The sequence below is a fragment of the Acanthopagrus latus genome, chromosome 17, assembly GCF_904848185.1.
Source record: "Acanthopagrus latus isolate v.2019 chromosome 17, fAcaLat1.1, whole genome shotgun sequence".
Taxonomy (NCBI): domain Eukaryota; kingdom Metazoa; phylum Chordata; class Actinopteri; order Spariformes; family Sparidae; genus Acanthopagrus; species Acanthopagrus latus.
In genome coordinates, this window is record NC_051055.1 from 16,304,138 (window position 1) to 16,326,429 (window position 22,292).

The 22,292-nt window shown below is 42.7% G+C and overlaps 1 protein-coding gene across 3 annotated transcripts in view; it reads left to right on the forward strand.

The window, feature by feature from the left end:
• The first annotated feature begins 1,990 nt into the window (after positions 1–1,990).
• osbpl3b (oxysterol binding protein-like 3b) overlaps positions 1,991–22,292 on the forward strand; it is a 36,538-nt gene continuing 16,236 nt past the window's right edge. For all 3 annotated transcript variants that reach the window (XM_037075637.1, XM_037075639.1, XM_037075640.1), the window contains exons 1-5: positions 1,991–2,224; positions 16,166–16,318; positions 20,072–20,188; positions 20,863–20,916; positions 22,095–22,208. In XM_037075637.1, the coding sequence (XP_036931532.1) occupies positions 16,223–16,318; positions 20,072–20,188; positions 20,863–20,916; positions 22,095–22,208 (381 nt within the window). In that variant the 5' untranslated portion in view covers positions 1,991–2,224; positions 16,166–16,222. The remainder of the gene's footprint in view (positions 2,225–16,165; positions 16,319–20,071; positions 20,189–20,862; positions 20,917–22,094; positions 22,209–22,292) is intronic.

The following is a 22,292-nucleotide window of genomic DNA, read 5'->3' on the forward strand; positions in this document are numbered from 1 at the left end:
AATAACCCAAACTATTGTAAGTGCAAAATCATAGCTCCTCTGGTTTTTATCTAGCTTTAATATATTCAAGGGAAATCAGGAATTCTGGTGTTGCTCACTCAGAGCAAACATTACAAATAGCCTGCATGTAATTTTAGTTTCCATACAACAGACACTTGTCCAGTTAGGTTAACTGTACTTAAGAATAAGATGATGTCACAATTCTGGGCTCATTTATTTCATTAACTGATTCTTCAGCGTCTGTTTAACCATCTCATGTTGTTACCCTTTTGTGTGATCCAGAGATATCTGAAAGTTTTGAATTTGGCAGATTTTTATTTTAATGTAAAACATCTGAGCAGCTTGAAAACTGTTTCTTGAATATGGATATTTACATGTTATATCTGGATCTTAATTTAAACCTGGAACAACCTGGGGAAACCACATGAATCTAAACACATATAGATAGATGCTTTTCAAAGTAAAATAATTGACTGTTATACATGTAGATTTCAACATTATACAGTCGTGGTTACATTTCACAAGAAGATATTCAGTTGCTTCTGAGATCCGGCTGAAAATTGCTTCCAGCACATCCAAACCAAAACCTTGTCGGCACAAAAAAGAGTGACTATGAAGGGCTGACATTTTTTCTAATATGCTCACAATAAAATAATTGGATCTTGTTCTTGTATTTACTCTGATTCATGTCCGCGTTTGCTCACTCAGTTCTGTTAAGTACAGTAAACAGTCAAGCTAATTTAGAAATGTTGTTAATTTGCCCTTTGGTTCTCATCTTTTTCATTTGCAATATTCATCAGAGCTGAGGAGGTATTATACAATAATGGTCTTATATAAGGCTCCCATAAGCCACGGCTGATTGTAAGGCTAAAATAAAAGAAAGAGCCTTCAAAGCTGACTTTCATGAGCTCAGTCTGCCTGCACACAGTCCACACACAGGGAATATTCAGCGGCAGTAAATTCATAATGCAGCACAGATGAGTCCTTTGGTCTTTGCTATAACCTTTCTCACATTACAGAGGCAAACATTTGTATGAAGATGTTTCTCCCAACACAAACGTGACGCAGAGTGCATCACCGGCCATTGTGTCGGCCGTGTTACGGAATCCATCTCTGTGTGTTAAAGGTGCTGCAGTAACCTTGTAGCTCGTCACCGTGAAAGGAAAACATGCCTTTTCGCACTGTAGTCTGTTGAAGGGAGGCTGTGAAAGGTTTTTTTTTGCTGTGACAGAAAGTCCTTGAGCAGAAAAGCCTGCAGCCTTGAGTGATATAACAGGCTCCCCATTCAGACTTTCAAGGAAAACCAACAATGATAATGGCTCTCGCTTCAATCTGAAGTTGTCAGGCTATTGCTGAGGCCAGGAAGGAGATTGTTAAGACTGTTTGTTTGTTGTTTGTTAATGTGGATGGGTGTTCAAAACCTGCATGCATGAACAAACACTTACATCGAAGTCAAGGCTGTGAACAATTTCAACAGCACTATTCACTCATCAGGTAGTTTACCCTTTAAAAAAAAAGAAAATGTCAGTAATTGTTTGAAAAAGATGCTCTAGTTTCTTGACTACATTTTTCTCAGTCATGACCACATTACTGGCAACCTGTGATTGAGGCATGTGTCCAGCAGGTGGCAGTATATGATCATTTTCAACAGCAAATCCTGTCACTCTTCACTGACTTCAATTCGTTCGTCTGACAGATGGAATCTTGTCATTTTTGGTAATCTGGACATCATTTTTAACATCAAATAGAAACTTTAAAGAGTAATTCCGCTCCTTATCTGCACATGGACATATGGGGATGTAAGCTTGAACTTAATCTGTGATTAAAGTACCAGAGTTAAATGTCTTTAACGGGTCGGTCTCCATCCACACGGTGTGTCCTTGCTGTCGGGGTCCTCCTCAGCGCGTCATGGAAAAGATGCTGTCAATGACGCTAGCCCCGCCCCCCTCCCCCCTCGAGGTGACGCTTTGCGTTTTAATTGGAGCGCGGCTTCAGTCCGTCACGCGCCGGGCGCCCTCCTCCATACAGCGGTGGAGAAATTGATGCTTGCAGAGCGGATGGTGCATGTGTGTGCATGTCAGTGTCGACAGGGCAGGCTGACTGTGTGAGGCTGTAGTTTGAGTGTGTCTTCACTGGCTGTCTACTCTGTTTGTGTTGCGTTAGAGTGTTTCAAAGATCTCCGCCCTCATCACCACCTGGAATTCACATCTGTAACTCCGTCAAGGTGAGTGCGGTTTTTTTTTCTTCTCTTTTATTTTTTGGCAGGTCCCCCCCCCCAACTTCACGATTAAAATCTTTCTTCTTACAAACTTCGTGCTCGGGCATCAGGGATACGTCGTTTAAAAGTTGCACTGCGGCGCTTTTGAGGAAGCATGAGACATCACAACAGTTTTTTTTAAGAGAAAGAGTGCGGCAAAAATTTCAGAGTGCTCACTTGTGAATGTTTGAGTGAAACAGGAACCCACGTTTAGCAGCGCCTGACTTCAAAATGCTGGGTTCAACTCTCCTGTTGCCCCCTCTCCAGTCAGGTGTGTTCAAACCGTGTGAAACCACCAGTGGAGCCACAGTCTCCATGGTAACTCGAGGCTCCATTCCCCCTGACAAGTAAATACAAGTTGTGAAGGATAAGTCTACTGTTTCCATATGAACCTGATCGACGGCAGCTCTGTGCAGTATCAGGGGCGAGCTTTCAATGCGACCCAGCCAACAAGCCAAAACTGTGAATAATGTGCCTTTATGAGTGGCTGCATCTCTCATGCTGAGTGCATGTAGGTGTGTGTGATGATGACAGGGGAGCGCAGATAGGATCCATTTTCAGAGTTAATCAGGGCTTGAGCTCAGCATCACACACTCACCAGGTTTGGTGTGAAAACAGTAGGGTTTTTTTTTTTGTTTGTTTTTTTTGCAGTATTACTAAAGCAGATGTAAGAGAAAATGTGTGCCAGTCATCAGTGCACTCCCTGATGATTATGGTTTGTGTAAACCATAATGATAGTGGTTCTGATGCTAAATATGGGGATTGAGGCGAAAACTTTGTAGTCAAATATCTACATCAGTCCTGAAAACGTGGGCGAGTCAAAGCTGCTTTGTTTGGTAGAATATTACTCTAGCTCACTCACAGAGTAGCTGTAAATTTAGGGCTTACGGCGTGTTATCTCAGATTTTTTCTCTGGGTGTTGTGTCAATAGTGCAACAGAGGTGGCTTTTCAAGTGCAGCTCAGGGTGTGTGTGTGTGTGTGTGTGTGTGTGTGTGTGTGTGTGTGTGTGTGTGTGTGTGTGTGTGTGTGTGTTTTGGTGTGTGAGGCTCAGTAAGGTCTACTGAGAGTTTTCTGTGTAAATGTTTGTCGTGGATGGTGCCCACATCCTGCCTCACACTGGTGCACAGGTGAAGGACAAAATCACAATTCGTGATGATTAATTTTAAAGACCTTGATTGTTGAAACTCCTCCCTAGATTTCAGTATGAGGACTACTTCTCTTTTTGCCATTGCTGTCACACCCAGCCAGGTCAGTGATTGCAGTCAAACACAGGGGAGACTGTGAGGGAGAGGAATCAGTGGAATCTGTGGAATCTGTGTAATGCACCCGCAGGATAGAAGAAAAATCTTTGGCCCTGCAAGACATATATTTAAAAACAGCCACGGGTCTTCTGCATTGCATGAAGGCGCCTTCACAGTAGTCTCACTTCCCTCCCGGCATCTGGCTGAATTTTGAATAAATATGCTGAACCATCATCTGTTAGATTGCACTGTGGACAGGTGTTTTTGTGTTGCTCCTCGTCATGTAGTAGAAGAGTAGCGCACAGATATTCAGTCCAGTGCATTGATATTGACCAAATTTCACTGATTAACTCCACTGATAGTAGGGGGATGTAGTATAGAGCTAAATGTGTGCGTTTAAGTCATGAAGTGCATAGCACTGCTCCGGGGTCAGCTTTTCTAATATCCACTCAACGAGTGAATTAAGCAGGAAGTGGATAAATAAGACCAGAGCAACAGCTGCCACGAGCATCTCGTGCGTGTGGCAGGTGTTGCCTCTTTCTGCGTGGGCAGCCGGCCTCCGTAAATAATTCATGCGGTTTCATTTGTAAAGAGGTAGATGTGGCTGAAGGCTCGTGACTGAGGAACTTCAATTATGGACTTTTTCTTTCAATTTAAACTTTTTAGGTTAAAAAAAAAAAAAGAAAATGACAAAAGCTATTTGTGCCATGCAGCAAAGACAAATGAAACAACCATTATGACCTGCCAAGGGGCTGCAGATGTAAATTAGCTCCAAGCTCACTTTGGTACACTTGCATGAAAAAAGTGGCAACATTTCTGCTTGATATTGTACATCTACAAGTAAAGATGGATTGAATTAAATAATATTTCAGTTTCACTTGTATCAGATAAATAGGATGACCAGTAACTGTCTTAATATACATATTTTTTTTTCTGCCCAGTCGAAGTGGCTTGGATTATACAACAATATGACATTTGTAATGACAGATTGATGATCTCGTCTCAGCCTCCTCCAGGCTCCTTCCTTCAGCCTCTCTGAAGGAAGGAGGATTTCATAACTCCCTTACAGTCTGCCAGATATCTGCATGAAGTTTTTATGAGAGCGGCCCTAACAGATACTTTTAACTAAAAAAACAAATGCTCACGCCACGAGCAAAGACGTGTTTTCACTGACCTCCTCCGTACCACCACAGTCACTCTCTGGGTTTGCAGGGCTGAATTATTCAAAATGCTCACCATCTTAAAGAATGGCGGCTCTCATGTGCTTCAATAATACATGTCTTTGAGTCTGAAAATAATATTCTTGACTTGTCTTCGCTCATTTTTTTTACATCTGGACAAATGGTCAGTCAGTGTTGGCTTGTGAATGTCATTTAAATCATGAAGCAGCCGCTGTCTGAGCTTATGTACAGTAGATTAGAAGATGAGATTGAGATGAACTTTTGCCTCTAACCTGACAGCCCAGTGCAATGCAATGTGGTGCTTATTAGCTGGCAGGGTGACAGGGTGTTGGTTAGCAGAGTTGCAGCACTACTTTTGGTGTCCCCCTCGGGAATCGCTCTTGAGAACATTTGATTTAATTCTCCCTCCCAAAGCTGACATCAGATCGTCTCCCCTGCAGCCGTGGTATCCCTGGTAAGCTGCTCATACTTTGTCGGATCAGATACACGAGACACGGTGCTCTCAGGACAGATATGCTGGCCTTTTGGTCCAGTACAACAGTCCTGGTACCTTGATCCAAACACCTCAATAGCTATTGCCATTATTGTCATGAAATGTTTTACATTATGTTCATGACCCCGCAGAGGATGGAGAAACCTATTGACTTTGTGATTACCTTTTTGTTTAGTGCCATCAATTGGTCAAATTTTAAAGCTGCTGTAAGTGATATGTTTTTAAGTGGCTCTGTATTCCAACAGCAGTGACTGTTGTAGAGTATTTGGTCAATAACCCGTGTCTCTCGTCCGTGCACTCATGATAGAGAACTCAATAAAGAGGCGGTCCTATCTGCTGGTGATCGCACAGAGAGCAGGATCTTCCTGTTTGATGTTATGTCTGGAGATAACCCCTCTGCACTCATGTGGTGACGTGAAGGGGGGTCGCTAACTGGAAAAACAACGGCAATGCTTACAGCAGCTTTAACTTTCCCTCTACTTTGGTCTCTGACTAGCTTTATGACCAGGTCATGATCCATAACAAACTCCAAGTCACCCGCCTGTCATGGTCATCTGAGCTGATCAGCCAAAGATCGATACAGCAAAGAGTATCGTGAGCGACAGTTGTTGGTCATTGTGGTGATACACAGCCCCCTTTATTTTCTGTGCCTGTCTTCATGTTCTAGGAATTTCTTATGAATCATACCTTGACGGCATTCATGACGTCATTGCTTCTGCATTGATGAAAATGAAACTATATTCTAAAACATTAAAATGGCATGTTTGTTAACTTGTTTAATTCATAGTATGAGTCCAACGATGATTCAAGGTACTATTTCTCATGTTTGGATCATCCTGTGTATGAAAGTTCACATTTCTCTGCAGCCGGCTAAATTAGGTAAAGGCAGGAAATTAGGTCAATAAAACTCTACAAATAGAAAGAGGCAGACCAGCTTCAACGATCTGTGGGTGAGATGTGATCACACCACGACTCAGCACGGGCTGCTAGTATTATCTTTGACACAACTGCAGTCAAACCGCAAAAAGCTCAAGCCTGTCAGAGATGAAAACCCGGTGCTGCTTTTTGTCAGCTCCACACCCTTTGTCCTCTGGTGCTGTGACAGTCTATATTTCTATCTCATACGTGCATGCTGAAGGCTCATCCATACTCGTACCGTGAGTCAGGAACGCTGCCCTGATGTGGCAGACAGAGTTCAGGCATGAAGTGCATCTCTCAAGATGAGCTAACTCCTCTCAGGACAGACTCGTGTCTTGTCCATAAATGGAAGGTGATGGAAGACGATGCCATGTCTAAATATAAATAGTCCACACACAGGACTCGGAGATTGCTCGTGGCAGTGCAGATGTTCTTTCCAGTTTCTGTGATATCTGGTTGTTTTTTGTTTTTTTTGTGGTTATTTTTGTGGCTACATCCATTATCATGAGGAAGGAGCAGCATGCTTACATTCTCAATGTCATCATCCTCTTCCTCTGGGTCAACACCTCTAAGAGATTAGAGGCCGAGATGCTAACGGTACATCCCAGTCAGGACTGTGGTTGAATCGTAAGCAACGTATTTAATCGGGGTGGGGGGGGGCAACAGCTGGATTGCTACATGTGTGGCATCACATAGAGCACTTTGTTCCATGAACTTTAGCGCGTTCATGCCTCCCACCCTCCCCTTTTGTCAGTGAGTGTTGAGCTAAGCTGTGACTCCGCTCTGCGTCCTAATGAGCTGGTGTTGAGTTATGAGGCTGTCAGACTCCCCCACAATATAACAAAGGAGAGGACCGCTGCCACGCTCAGAGCAGACAAGAGGAAGAAATGGAGACACAGAGGGAGGACAGGGTTGTGTGGGGCGGGAGAGGAGAAGGGAGGGAGTGTGACGAGGATGTGGTTGATTAACAGGATGTGGTGTGTGAGAGTTTGTGAGACAAGGCCTGTCACATGTCAGGCGGTAGCACATGAATGAAAGATGTCCGTCTCTCCCTTATTGTCCCAATCGCAACTCAGCAAGTGTTTCCACCCGGGCCGGGGAGGATGAGTCGTGGATGCTTCAAACTCTATTTTGACTCGCTTGAGATACAAGATTGCGGATAGCAGCGAGAGACGCGCACACTTCGTGCTCAGCATCGTGAGCCTGGTTTTTGGAGGGGCTCCCTCTGGCCTTGGCAACCTTTCACCAGAGACGCCTTAAGCAGATCAGGAGCAGGCGTCACCATCTGTGAGAAGGTGTGGCCACACGCGCAGACAGACGTGGGCTGGCAAACATTTACCTTGCTTGGTGAAGAGATGTACCAATGAATAATAGATCTCATGCTGGGATGAAGCCAGTTTTGTCTCTGTGTCAGTCCTCTGTGCTAATGGCTTGCTGGGTGCTGCCACGCTGACCCGTGATGTCGCTCCGAGAATATATTCTAAGAAAAGGAACGCTTGTAGACTCTGTGGTGCCCTGATTCCACTGATGGATGTAAGAAGAGGGATTTTTTTTTTTTTTTTTGCCCTACTTCCCGTTATACCGTTCAGATGTTTTTGGGAAAGGATACAGGGTGGGAGTAATGGCTGGAGAGGGCGATTAATTGCTGCGCCTGATAAAAGTGACAGTGTTTCACAGGGGAAAAGCCAGAGAGTTTCAGGTCTGAGTTACTCGGTAGTGATAACTCTTCAGAGAGCTGATTCAGAGTGAGACAGCAGTGTTACTTCTGCTCTCCAACTGATTGCAGCCAGTTGAAGGACCGTAGCCGAAAGTCTAATCACATTGAATGACACGGTCCAAGAAATATTGCTTTCGGATTTGAATTGCTCCTCCGACTCTCTCAGGTCGTCCACAATCAGTGACCAGCTTCAATTGTTGATGGTGTTATCATCATTTCGTGCAGTTTGTAGTCTGAAAAGTGTGAGGCACCATTTATAAGAGAATAACAAGAATGCTCAATCTTCAGATGATGTGTTCATTCGGTGAAGTAGCCTATGTATAATCATTAATTTTCACCAGAATTTCAATTTGTGCTTATCCACAATGTCCATGAAAAGTGGGGGAAATTCTGGTCGAGTATTATCAAGCTTAGAAACAATTCATGGAGATGTGCATGATGATGTCCATCAGAAACCCAAAGCATTGGTAAATGGCAATCTGGGACTCAACTGTCAACTATCTCCAGAATCGCTCCACCTTTTAACAACAATTGTGCTTGTGCTCACACAGAAAGCAAAACCAGAGTTCGAACTCCCTTTACTCACACAGATTTGACCGTGGGATCATTTGTTTTTTACACTTCAAACTACCAGAATACCTTACACACAATACTGCACATAAGTGTGTATTGTTAGTGTTTAGTTCAGCCTCTGACCGAGCTCATAAATACAACATCTGCCTCCTGTTGCTGTTGTCGAAATAAGAAGTATAGAATGTGGCCAGAACTAGGAGAATACTGTTTTCTGCTGATTCCTGATCCCACCCCTTGTTCTGCATTTCAATAATGAAATCACGACGACTCAGTGGCACCACCCCAGCAGGATACTGCACAGATGTAATGAGATTACTGTTATTAAAGTGGTAACTTTTGGATGCAGCGCATGAGAGCCCATTGTGTCTCTAATGGTGGCAGCAGCTATCAGAAAAATATTCTTAATGACTCTTTTGCCGGGAGGAATAATCTGTTTGCTCATGACAAACCGACTTCTGATTAGTTTATCCTGCCGGGGAAAATTAAAGGCAATCAAAAATCAAGCGAGGCAGGGCTCCGATCTGGGTTTACTCAGATGGATGGGTGGCAGCGTTTGGAGCACTTGGCATTGAGAGGGATGATCTGTCAGAGAATGGCTGGTTGAGTGCAGCCATAAGCTAGTTACAGCAACACCTTGTTAGGTGTTTAGTGAACGCAGAGGACATTTGTTTTTGTCAAGTTTAGGGTGATTGTCTCTGAGCTGAAAAGACCAGAGTGAAGCTCAACTTTTCCTTTTGGAGCAATTTTTAAATCAACATCGATTTTCTTCACTTCAGATTCCTCTTTTTCATCAAACCAGCCCGTCGCGCATCAAAAGGGAATCTATTCAGATTGGGTCCAAGCTGAAAAGCTACTCTTTTTATCTAATAGAATAAAAAAGCAATTCTTTTGTTTATATTCTTCCCCGGCAGCTTTGTTTGCTTTATACATAAACATTGGCTATTTCATAAACATAAGCCCCATAAACATGTGGAGCCGGCTGCTTTTCATGGCGTCGGATTGGAACATGATTCAACTCTTACTGCTGGGTTTTGCATATGAAATGTTATTTGAGAGATTATATAAAGCTCTTTAAAGGTTATCTAAATATCATCTTATCACCTTGGTGGAAGTCAATATTCTAACTGTATTTTTAGATGAGTCATTTTTTTTTTTACCTGAGGACAGGCTGGCTTCTCGAGTAGCTTTGGGCACATTTTCTCTCTCTTGTCATTCCCTCCCAAAATGAGCCTCACTCTCGCTGCTTTCACTTCACATTTCTGAGCAGTGGGAGTGTGCTTTACAGTCCGCCCCAGCCCAACGTTTTGATGTACTGGTGCATCAGTGCTTACTGTCGTTTTTTTTTTTTTTTTTGCAAACATGACTCTATTTCCTGAGAAAGCCAGAGTGTGGGGGTTCAACCATGAACCGTTTATTCTGTTGGTGAGTCACATCCTAATGATGCCTGAAAGCCTGTTAGGCTCGTCAGCCCTCGGCAGACTCTGGAGAAAGAGCGGAGGGATGGAGAAACATCTGCAACATGAACTGCGGAATGTAATAGAGGGCTTTCAGCTTCTGTCAATCTAGTTAGTGCAGCCTGAAGGGACATTAAGCCATCTCGAACTTTTAACAGAGATCTATAGCTGGCCGACGCATTGTTGACACTTCTCTGATACGCCTGAAAGTAACGGAGGTAGGAGGGTTTGTGTTCCACAGTAGAGCTTTGAAAGGCAAGAAATCTCAGCAGCTAGTCAGGTGTGTATGTCAAGCACCTGCAGACATTTAAAGTTATTTTGTGCAACTGGACAATAAGATTATTACTTTTTATATTTTGAAATTATATGATTTCTTGCAACACGTGTATTTTCCACTGAACATGCTGGTTGGTTGCATAACTGGTGACTCCCACAGACAATTGTTGCATATTAGTTAAAAAATAATTAACTTCTATTTTGAAAATGTTTTTTCCAAGAAAAAAATGCCAAAGTCTATAACTATCTCCTCTCAGTTCATGGCTTTCCACTGTCGTGTGTGATATATTGTTGAATGGAATGTTATTATGTTATGTTACGTTATAATGCAAGTAATTGTTGGTTGCAGCCAAAGTTGGACAATCTATACTGTATATGATCTAATAACAGGCAAAAACATCTCCTTAACAAATCTAGTCTAAATTCATGCTCGTGAGGCCATACTAAGGCACCTAGTGCTTTGAGCTAAATGCTAACGTTAGCGGTAAAATGTTTATTATGGTGAGCGTCTTACCTTGGTGTGTTAGCATTCTGACAATTACTAAGTAACACTAAAGGTCATAATAATACAGTTTGATGCTGATGGGAATATCATTGGTTCTGAAGCAATTTGAGCAGCTGTGGCTCAGGAGGTAGAGCGTTGGGAGGGTCCTGGGTTTGATTCCTCAGGCTATATCTAGCCTCTAGCCACCTGTGTATGAATGTATGTGTGTGTGGGGGGGTGAATGCTGACTTGTGTTTTGAGTTGTCACTAATACTACAAAAGCACTAAATAAATACCGTCTGTATATTTGCTCACAAAACCAAGTCTTGAAACCAAATGTAAGCCCCATGGTGGCACTATAAGAAAAATCATGGGGTGACCACAAACATTAAGATACATCCTCTGTGAACCATGAATGTCTGCATTAAATTTCCCTGCAAACTATCCAATAGTTGTATGGATGCATTCTGAACATCACAGCCACAGTGGTAGACTGACTGACCATGAGGCCGACATTAGCATCCCCAGAGCCTTTAAGAATGTATGTTTCATACTTTGGTCTTTCACAGAGTACATTGTATCCCCAGAGAAGTTTAAAACAACAGTATATAAACTTACCGGATGTACTGTTATTTCTGCAGTCCAGCACTACGATAGAGGTTCTCCGATAAGATGGAGGGTCTTCAAAGAGAGAAAATCACTGGGCGCTCCTGCTAGTTATACAGGTGTACAGGTTTCACTCACCCACAGAGCGACGTCTGTCACCTCACCGTACCGATCATTTAGCCTATTGTGCTGGAGTACTCTTTGAAAAGAACATCTGCATTTATAGCTGTTCCTTAAACAAAGAGATTATATGGTGAAGCATGGCCTGCAAACTTGCCAGTAGTGATTTACATGAGCGCTTAATTATACCACAAATAGACTGAACTTCAGTCCACTTGTCACTCAGAGTAATTACAGCCTTACTGAAATATGCAGCGCCTCTGAAGAGATGTATAACCATGCCACGTCATTAGATAGGGCTCTGTATTTTCTTTCACCATGTCTAAGACTGGGCAATAGATTACAATGTCTCTGTGAAATTAGACTATATATCGTCTTAGATTTTGGATGTTAATATATCTTGATATGGCACAAGCATTGTATTTTCATGGTTTTAAAGGCTGCGTTGCAGTAAAGCGACGTCATTGTCTGACCTCACCACAGTGTTCTGGCCTTCACCCAACTCATCATTATATCCACACTACTGATGATTATTTATCAGAAAACTACCAACAGTCATTACTACAATATTGTTGCAATAGTGATATCATGGTATTTAGTTAAAAACATTTCTTGAAATGCAACACGCAGCCTAAACATATCACAATATGATTATAAGGCTGCGTCGCCCCATGTTATATTTTGATTTTGCTTCTTATTTGATGGTATCATGGTCACAGTTTAACCACAAGAATTGTTAAAGGGAGACTCCACCAATTTCAGACATCAAAGTGTGTTTACTGGTCTTAGGATGTTGATTGTATGTAGTTGCATTGTGGGTAATGTAGGCACCAGGTTTTGAAAAGAATGTGTGAAATAAAAAAGTTGGTATCTTTCTGGTTCTGCTGTATTGATTTTGATCATTCTCAAACTGTTCATAATGAGTCCAGCGTATTGGATTGGAGGGCAATGATGGACCAGTGGGCTGCTTCTCATAACTTGGTGTCTACATTACCCACAATGCAACTTAGCTGCTGAGTGACATCACTGGAGGCACCGTATCAGATGACATGCAGCTTCCTCTGGAGCCACAAAAGGTCCCAAGACTTGTAAACACACTTAAATGTTCAAAATTGGTGGTGTTAGCCTTTAAAGTAAAAGTTTTCCTCATGTTTTGATTATTGCGTATAATATGTTATTTGAAAATGATCCAGTTTTAAATAAATGAATAAAATGTGGTGATTTCATTGAAATGCAATTGACTTTTTCCTTTAGTATTACATGAATATTGAGATGATGCTGGATTTCATATTAATGGGACACATGACTCATTCTTTTTTAAATGTCAGTCCCATTTTCATTATAGAAGACTCTCAACTCGGCAGCTTTATTTTTAATGAAGAAAGAGAGAGAGCGTCAGCTTCTATTACCCAGAACTCTGCATACTGGATGTGCGTACATATTTGTGTCCACGTGTCTTCTTGTGTTCATACATGAAGGGGAGGCCATCTTGATGACAGTAGAACCTTCCCTGCAGCCTGTGTTTGTCTCTTGTCCTCAGTCGCTGTCAGTGGTCATGTAATCCCCTCTGACCCACTGGACAAACGCACTCAGCACACACCGCCTCTCAGCGGCCCCTCCTTTTTTTTCTTTACCACACTTTGGTCTCAGGCATTACTCATTAGTACAAGCCACAGCCACTTATGATAGATCTCCTCTGTTATCTTGCTTCTCATATCTGCTTCCTTGTGCTCCTCAGTCTGTAAATGACAGCAACCACTGCGATGTTAAAAAAAAAAATCCATACTGACAGTAACCCTGAGCTCTCTGTGATCTAATATCAAATTTATTGCAGTCACTTGCTGCATTTCTTCATTGGCATCAAAGAGCTCGTGCTCTTCAGTGAGAGAGGGTAATTACTGGAGCTGTGACGTCTAATACTGCTGTCACCCTCATGAAAGCCTGAGAAGTGGTCTTGTTGGATCAGATGAAAGGGCTGCCCTGAAGGGTGACAGTGGGACAGACCTGCGCAGAGCTGGTGTGATCGGTGGAAAGTGGATGAATAAATAATAGAAGATGGAGAGGATGAATTGGGAAGATAGACACATGCATACAGTGTGGATGGATTACACTCAGTGTGTCATGAATCACAGTTGTCTATCGCCTGTTTCTGCTCTGGTTTGATTAAATGCGCTCACCTATAATTGAGCTGACAAAATGCAGCAGACGTTCTGCTGCTGGGGTCCTCTTTTTGTGTGTCCTGCCACTTTGATCTATTGTCTTGGCTGTGTTTTGGGAGCCGTGCTCTGTCAGTGTAAAACCGCGGCCTGTGGTCCGCAGACAGAACGCTGGTGTAGGCTTGGCAGAAGGACGGAGGTTTCGGATGACGATAGGCTTTTGTCTTTCCAACACAGTCCGTGGCCATTATGCAGCACAAAGCTTGCGGATGCAGAGCAGGTAATGTGATTAACCTTGCCGCTGCTTCAAAGTGGTTTCAACACGTTTACATGCCTGTAACCAAAGGACCACTCAGTAGGGTTTTCCAGACCGTTCGACCAAATTCACCTCGTCCGATTGGTCTGATTATCAGGGTCAGTGTTCAGCATTCAGCAAAAGTGTGTGCCCTGCAATGATTATCGGATTTATTCTTCAATGAAGGATGTTTCGTATCATTGCTGTGGTGTGATGTATATTCATATAGGGGAAAAATATTCATGCCAAACCAAAGCTAGACAAAAATCAAGACAGTGCAGCGACTGACAGAAATGAATACAAGATATAATCACGGCCTCCAGAATCTCACAGATGGACATTGATACAGCGATGGACTCAGAACCACTGGTCCGCTCTGCATCCTCAGTAGAGCCAAACTAATGACCTTCTGCTTGTTCCCATGTGGCTGTGGGTTGTTGATCAGCTCCCCGCGCGATGACATACTGCCGCTCGCTGCATTAGCGAGATGTGCTTGTGTGTGCTGATGTGGTAGACCTGGCGCATCACGTTAATTAGTCTGTGTGTGAAGTGTGGCGGTTGACTGAAGGTTGCCATTTCAAGACAGAGGCCCAGTTGTTTTCACACTCCGTTGACGTGATGGTATCACATTTCACTGATGATCTCACTCCTCAGCGCGTCTTTACTGTACATGTGACAGTCGCCTTTTATTCCCTCGTCACTGAGCTGTAGAGTCACATCAGCCACCGCTCAGTGTCATATACTCACATGCTGCACCACGGGGTTAGATACAGCTTCTGAAAGGGCCGAGCTGACTCATATTCAATTGAGTGTTCATCAGCTTTATTGGCCAAGTATGTTTATACTAACAAGAAATCAGACTCCAGTTTTACGTTGCTTTCAGTGTAATTACATCGAAATAGACACTGCTGGGATCAAGGACAACAGAAGAATGGTCACAGGACTGAACAATAGCATGTAAGAAGAAAGTGTATGTGTAGTAAACTAAAATCACCAACACAGTAAAAGTATAGGCTAAATAGTCCATATACAATTCAACTGTTTTGTGAGTTTTGAGTACAAGCAGTGCACAGACATTAGGCATCAGCACTAATGTCTATCAGTGCTGACATGTTGAGTGAGATCACAGAGTGGTGAACACAGACAGAGAGAGGATGCTGCATCACAATCAAAGTATTTTAATCGGCAATTGTACACAAAAAACAAGAATATTGGCTCCGATAATCGTCCTGACCATAAAAGAAATACACTGTCAATACTGGATAAATCCACTGATTGTGTACATGTCTACAATATACATTATGTACAATGAGCATGATTTATATTGACAGTGACAGTGTTAATGATCAGTGATGGAAAGTTAGTAAATTACTTTTACTTTAATTGATCATTTCCAATAGATGCTAAGTTGTGCCTCCGCTCCACTACATTTCAGAGTGAAATAATGTAGTTTTCACTCTACTCTACATTCAAATGAAGGCTGTGGGTACTTTGCAGATTAAGATTTAAGATAATCTTAGATGATCCTTCCAAAAGTGCCCACTTCTACATTAAAGATCGTGTGTCGTGCAAGTGTTGTGCATTTTGGCTCGATGAATGTCTTAAACTTGCCAAGCCAAATCCATGCCGGAAATTCCTTTTCTGTCCATCGCCACCTTTAAATGAGCTTTTTTACATCAATAGGTATCTTTATTTTTGATACCTCAGGATATTTTTCTGATAACAGTTCTGCAGTTAAGTATTTGCGAAGGATTTTTGCCTGCATGTGAGCGATCATCAGGGTTTACTGCTTTATTTCATGCTAAAAACTAAAACCTGTGATAAAAACCTAATTCCAACAAGATCAGGGCACAAAAATAACAAAACATTCAAACACTAAGAGGGAAAAAATAATCACTTGATTGCGTTATTTCTACTTTCACCTTCGGGTCTGACTACATCGTCCGACACTGCTGGACGTACATAGTGGGTGCTTTAGATTCATATGATCATAAAAAGCTGACAATCCATCACTCCCTTTAAGAATGAGATATGAATAATTTAAGACTGCAGTCTCCTCACTTGCAGACCAATTTATGTCAACCAGTCTTGTCCGTCAATTTAGTTTGCTGATGTTGAGACCTCTCCACCCTGCAGCTTTTCTCATTACAGCCCATATTCTGCTACATCAAGATGGAAAAACTAATCACTCTGAATAACCTAATGCATTTTTCAGTGGGAGCTGGCTAAAAGGCTTTTAAAGGGCTTGCCTCTGAAAGCCTTTCTCTCTCTCTCTCTCTCTCTCTCTCTCTCTCTCTCTCTCTCTCTCTCTCTCTCTCTCTCTCTCTGTCTCTGTCTCCCTCTCTCCACTCTGTCTTGCCCTGACCCCATCTCCTCCGCTTTGTTTCTCTCAGTCGAGGAATGGTCCTGGGACTCCAGCCGTAGAGCTGCCCCAGCCAGTCTGCAGCGAGATGGGCTCAGAGGAGCGCAGCTCAGCCATGTCACAGAAGATATCTTCGCTGTCGCGCAGCAACAGCAGCTCCTCGTCCAAGCATGACAGCCGACAGGTAACACACACCAGCTGACAGCACCTGTCATTAACCAGCACCTGGCTACTGCATCGTGCGCTGTTTTACTGGTTAGATAAGTGTCTGCGATCGCGTTACGTCAGTTTATTTTCAGGAGGGTTGAAGTTTGAACTTTAAGCTTCTCCACATTCTTATTTTCTATACTGTCTGGGTGTTGCAGATGAAACTGTCTAGCCCTCAGGGATTCTCCTGTTTTCAGAAGAGGAAAGTGACCTGACTGTAAATGCCTTAACCACACAAGCCTTTTGCTAATAGATCCTGTGGGTTTCTCAGACGTCTTGGCTCTTCATAAACACAAGCCGCAGGAGACAGCACTTTCTAAGCCTCCGTTTGCATTTTGTATCTTCAGCAGCAAGAAATAATATGTGCCCACATGAGGAAGACTTTTTCTATCAGGGAATTTCAGACTCGGATGGCTGCATTTCCTTTTTGTGCTCTGAATTACTAAAATGCAATTTGGGAACAATTCCCTCGGAGGTAGTTCTCTCACACACAAATTAGTGAAGATACGAGCACCATGAACAAGCTGGTTTTGCGTTTGCCTTGAGCGTTTATCTTTAGGCAGCACACTCATTAATTTTTCAATGCCAGCAACAGCTCTTTCATTTGGCTATCAAAGTAATACAATTTTTCTTTGCCCACAGGACACACAGACAACAATGTTCCATCAGTTTAGAGTAACAACAAGCACAAGGACTGAAAACATGTTTTCCATTGACACAGAACCTCTAAGAAAACAAATGAATTAACGTTCTCTTTAAATCTGAGTTTCAAACCTCTTTAGCCTCAACATAACACACTAAAAAAACTAACTAACACTCCCTCAAAGAAAATCTGAGTCATGTGTGTGGTTTGAAATAAAAGTGCCATGTCATTATTCACTCTAAAAAACTTCAAAAGTCACTAATTATTTCTGGCATCCTCTGACATACACACGGAGCATAAATAAGCATTTTTCTGTCTCGAGTGGCCTGTTCAAGTTAGCACTTCTCGATAGATTAAAGGAATTGGGTAACATTTGACAAAACATGCTCATAACATTCTTGCTGCTAGCCACCAAACAATCAGCATATTTTAGCTTAGCATAGCAGAATTCTGGATACGGGTGGAGACAGTTAGCCTAGTTCAGACTGTACTAGACTTATCGGCCATATGTGACCAGACTGTAATGTGACATGAAAAATGACCTTCCCCTGTCTCTCTCGGTTGCCTGTACAAGCCTGCGGACGATTTGTTTCAGGTGTTTTATGCTGCTGTGAAGGACTCGGGTCAGATTTTTCTTGCAACAGTCCAAAAGGATGTGGATTTATGTGCCTCATCTCAATGCCTCTCTCCCCTCCACTAAGAAACAGCAGCTCCAGCTGCAGCTCTAGTATCTCCACATAGTGCCTTTAATATGTACACTTTTTTTTTACTGTAAAACTTGGGAATTAGTAATACACTTTTTTTTGGTTTTGAAATGATACAGCTCACTCACTGCAGCAGGATGAACACTATGTTGAACAACTTTGGAAACCTACTTTTCACCAGCTACTTATGCTGAGAGCTGTCCCTGTGAGCACGCATGTCCTCTTGTCAGTTATGTCACTGCTTTCTCTCTGTAAGTGTGTCGTGACCTTGAAGAAAAGTGCCCGGGCAGTGTGTGACAATGACTCACTGTGTGATTGTGTCAGAGGGAGCCTTTGACAGGCGCTCAGGGAGACGCGAGGAACGACCCACAAGCCACGCCCTCTCCATCCGCCAAACCCCTTCAGACACGCGGGTTTATTTTAGACGGCCTCACCTACAGCAGTCAGACGCTCTGACTGATACAGTCTGTGTAGCCAGAGCTGTTCTATAGTAGCACAGAATGAGATAACAGAAAGAGCCACCTCAGTCCTCTGCCAAGAACCCGGAGTCCCTCTGGATGGCTGTGACGTGAATGTCATTTCAGTTTTTGTCCCACTTGGACACACTGAGGAAGTTTGAAAATTCTGCATTACAAGTGGCTGCCGCTGTTATTATCATTACCATCTGTTGATTATTTGTTTAATTAGTTGGTTCTTTAGTCTGTAAAATGTGAAAAAACAGTGAAATAGTGAAAAATAATTGCCATGATAATCTCCAAGAGCCCGAGGTGATGTCTTCTACTTTCCGTTCAACAGAAAGGTTGAGGGTGCATCCTGGTGAGCTTGTGGTAAAGATGCTAAAGATACATCCAAGTTCCTGGGTTATTCCATCTGGGAACCACTGGTGTTTATGATAACCCCTCCCCATGTCTGACCTTATTTTCTGGCTATTTCTACACTTTAAAACGGTCATAACGTCACAAATTTACAACAAAAACCTTCAAAATTGAAGCAGCAAATTATGTCTTGACTGCTTAACACAGGCAAATCTCAAAAAACACTCAATTCAACATTCAAATCAGGAGAGACAAGTATAAAAATATTGGTGTATTACAAAAAACGATATGTGATTATGAAGTCTTGTCAGAAAGTCTTTGACGCTTAGACTCTGCAGGGAGAGCAGCTGAAAGAAACCCCCTCCCCCTGGAGTCGGTACACTTGTGGTTGTGATGGTTGATGACTCTGCTGATAGAAAGTTTGAGGTGTAACCGTTTCCATCACTGGCACGAATCTGGCGCTTTGTTTTGAAAACGCAGTGGGGACGTAGAAAATAAATATGTTTGAAATGCTCTCCCACATCTGCGTTTTAAAGCAATGTAAAGAGGGGATCGTATGAGGTCACAGTAGATTAATATGGCAGGAAAATAATTATATTATGGCACATACAAATCCACTTAATCTCATTTGTTAGATAGCATTTCTCGGGGAGAGGTATTTTGAGCACAGTGGTAGTTGTATGGGCAACATTCGCTGTTATATATTAGTGCTTTTTTAACACAAATTTTTCACTTTTATTCAAGTATGACTTTCCACAACACTGGCCCAGGCCTCCTCCTCCTCCTCCTCAGTGGTACGCCATTCATTCTCATGGAAGTGCTCACTGGGCAATAACACTAGAAAAAGCTCAAAGAGCATGAGTTCCAGAGTTGTTCTCCAGGCGAGAACATTGCACATTAGAGACCTCCCTGGAATCAGCTGGTCCACTTCCTGTTGGCAGCTGCTCCTTCTCTAATGATTGATAATGGGAAATGGTATTTTTGGCCGATGTGAATCATGTGATGCTGCAGTATCAAGTCTGGCCATTATGCTAAAATTGCCTACCCGCCCAGCTGACTAATTGATTTTCTGACCAATTTTTCATTACTGATATGTACTAAAAGTGTTATAAAACCAGCATGATGCGATACTCACCGCAACGAGAAAGATGTTACAAAACCCCTCTGTTTATACTGTTTATGCTGCTTTCCTGGAATTCACACTGCTGAAGTACACAGCAGAGCTATCTGGATTAGTCTATGATGAAATATCAGCTAAATCTCTGTATTTGCAGGGGATTTGGGTTTTAATCCCAGTCGGGAAATGATTATTGTGAAGGGTGAGATTAGACAGGTAGGCTAATTTTGCAAATGGGACCGTGAGGTGAAAGTAGTCTGTAAAGCCCAAACCTCAGAGGGCACTGAAACTCTCATCTCCCACATCCACCCACCGACTGGCTGGCCACAAATTGCAACATGCTTTTGACCTAAGTCTGCTGTGTGCGTGATTCACAATATGTTACCAAACCTCTCGGCAACTTTGATCTGCGCATGAGTGTCTGCTCGTAAACTGTCTCTCCCCCCCACAGGACAGCTGGGAAATAGTAGAGGGTCTGCGTGGAGGCTTCAGCAGTGTCCTGGAGCCGCAGAGACAGGAGGGCTACATGCTGAAGAGGAGAAAGTGGCCCATGAAAGGCTGGCATAAGGTATAATCCAGCACCTGCGCTGTCCTTAAATGACTTACTCATCTCTCAGAGTGACAGACTTCATGACGTATTTTTAGACATCATTTCCATTTCCTGCTTTGAATGTACGCTTTCCAGGTTCCCTCTACAGAAAACCTGCTGACATGACTCATTTGTGTTTTAAACTAATTGAATGAGCTTATTCCGCAGATGATTTCACCCACAGAGGAGTCGCATGTGTCCGGGGTCAGTGCCTGTTCTTGCTCTGTCTAAAAGCTTTCCTCGGGATGATACTGCCTGGACGTCTTGGTGTTCCCTCTCAGATGCATTAGCTGATGGCCTGTTGGTTAATAGAGCTGTATACATTTAGTATTGACTTACAGTCAGAGCTTCTCAGACGTTCTCCTTGTGCTCTCAACAGTCTGACTGTGGTGATGTACAGTAAGAGCACCAAGGATCACATTTAGCAAGACTTTCAGAGGGGGAAGATTGCAGCAGAGTGAGAGGAAGAGTAATAGAGTCAGACAAGAGCCCGGGATGACAAACATCTCAGTGCAGAGACATTAGGATCATACATTAACCAGAGTCTGTCACAGTCACAGCGTCACAGCAGTGACTTCAGACTTGCTGTCAGGGATGTTGCATATCATCCCGACCGCATCTCATTCGCTCATTGTCCTCCCTTCTCTTCACAGAGGTACTTTTTCCTGGACAAAGGCATCCTGAAGTATGGCAAGTGCAGCGCCGATGTGAGTACAAAAGCCTGCTGGCTGCATACTATGTGGTCTTGTCAGTTACAGAATATAAATGGCACTCTGAGTCTTTTGTAATGTTTTGCTGTACCGCCAGTTGTCTTCCCCACGAGTATCTATCTTTGCCTGCAGATACAAAAGGCCCCCATTCCCTCGCAATGTCATTTATCATTGATAGGAAACACATGGAGCATTGTACCTGCCAGTTTCACGTAATTATATATCAGCCATGCAGAGGCTCCCATTTTACGACAGCCTATTAGAGCCATTGCAAGTTAAAACATTTCTTTCACGGAGCCAGGGTAGGGGATAATGTCCCCAGGAAAAAAAAAGCAGAAGTTCCAAGAGGAGAACAGTTTCATTTACAAGAAAAAACACTTGAATATTCTCCTAGATTATAAAGTCATAAATGGAACAACAGCATTTTGTTGAAAAACCGCATTGCTTCACATTGGGAATCCACATCATCACACCATCGACACCGCTGCAAGGCATGTGTTATGCTTTCAGTGGATGACCTAATCAAATTATACTTTGTAACTGGATTCTGCACTAAGGAAATACTCATGATGTTAGTGCAGCATCACCATAATATCATATGACACATTCTTGCATTTGTCCATTGTGTTGTAGCTCGTAATGAACAAAATCCAAATCTCTGATCACCTCATCCAAATGAGTGTCTTGTTTTTCAGTCTGAATAGACCACATTCAAGTCTCTTCAAAGTTCAGATGCTTACAATAATGATAATATGGTGATTCTAGGCAATGGTCATGATTATTTTCCTGATTGCTAAATCAGATTGCAAAGCATAATTTGATCAGGTCATCCGCTGCAGGCATGATACACAGCAAGCAGCCGCGTCGTTTGATAGTTAGTAGTTTGATCAGGTCTCATCCAGCCCTGCTTTTACCTAAGAAAACATCACATTTTCTTTATTGTTAACTTATGACTTTAATCTAAAAACTGGGGGGGATTTGTTTTCTCAGAACATTAAACCCCTCCCCTGGCTTTTTCTCTGCAATGCCCCCAATGCGGCGTAAGACTGATTAGCCAGGGCAAAACTACAGTTACAATAATTGCTGCTTCAAACACAGCATAGAGCATTTTATAACTGTTGCATTTGGATTATCTCCAGTCTAACAAACTCACAACATCTTGTGTCCACTTGCAGATCGAAAAGGGGAAGCTACATGGCTGCATTGACGTGGGTCTCTCTGTCATGGCCATTAAGAAGAAAGCCAAGTGCATCGATCTCGATGCTGAGGAAAACATCTATCACCTGAAGGTAAAACGCAAGGCTGGCAAATAAAAGGCATCCCCCCCCCCCCCCAGACTTCCTGGAAGTGAGGTAAAACATGGATCTACCCAG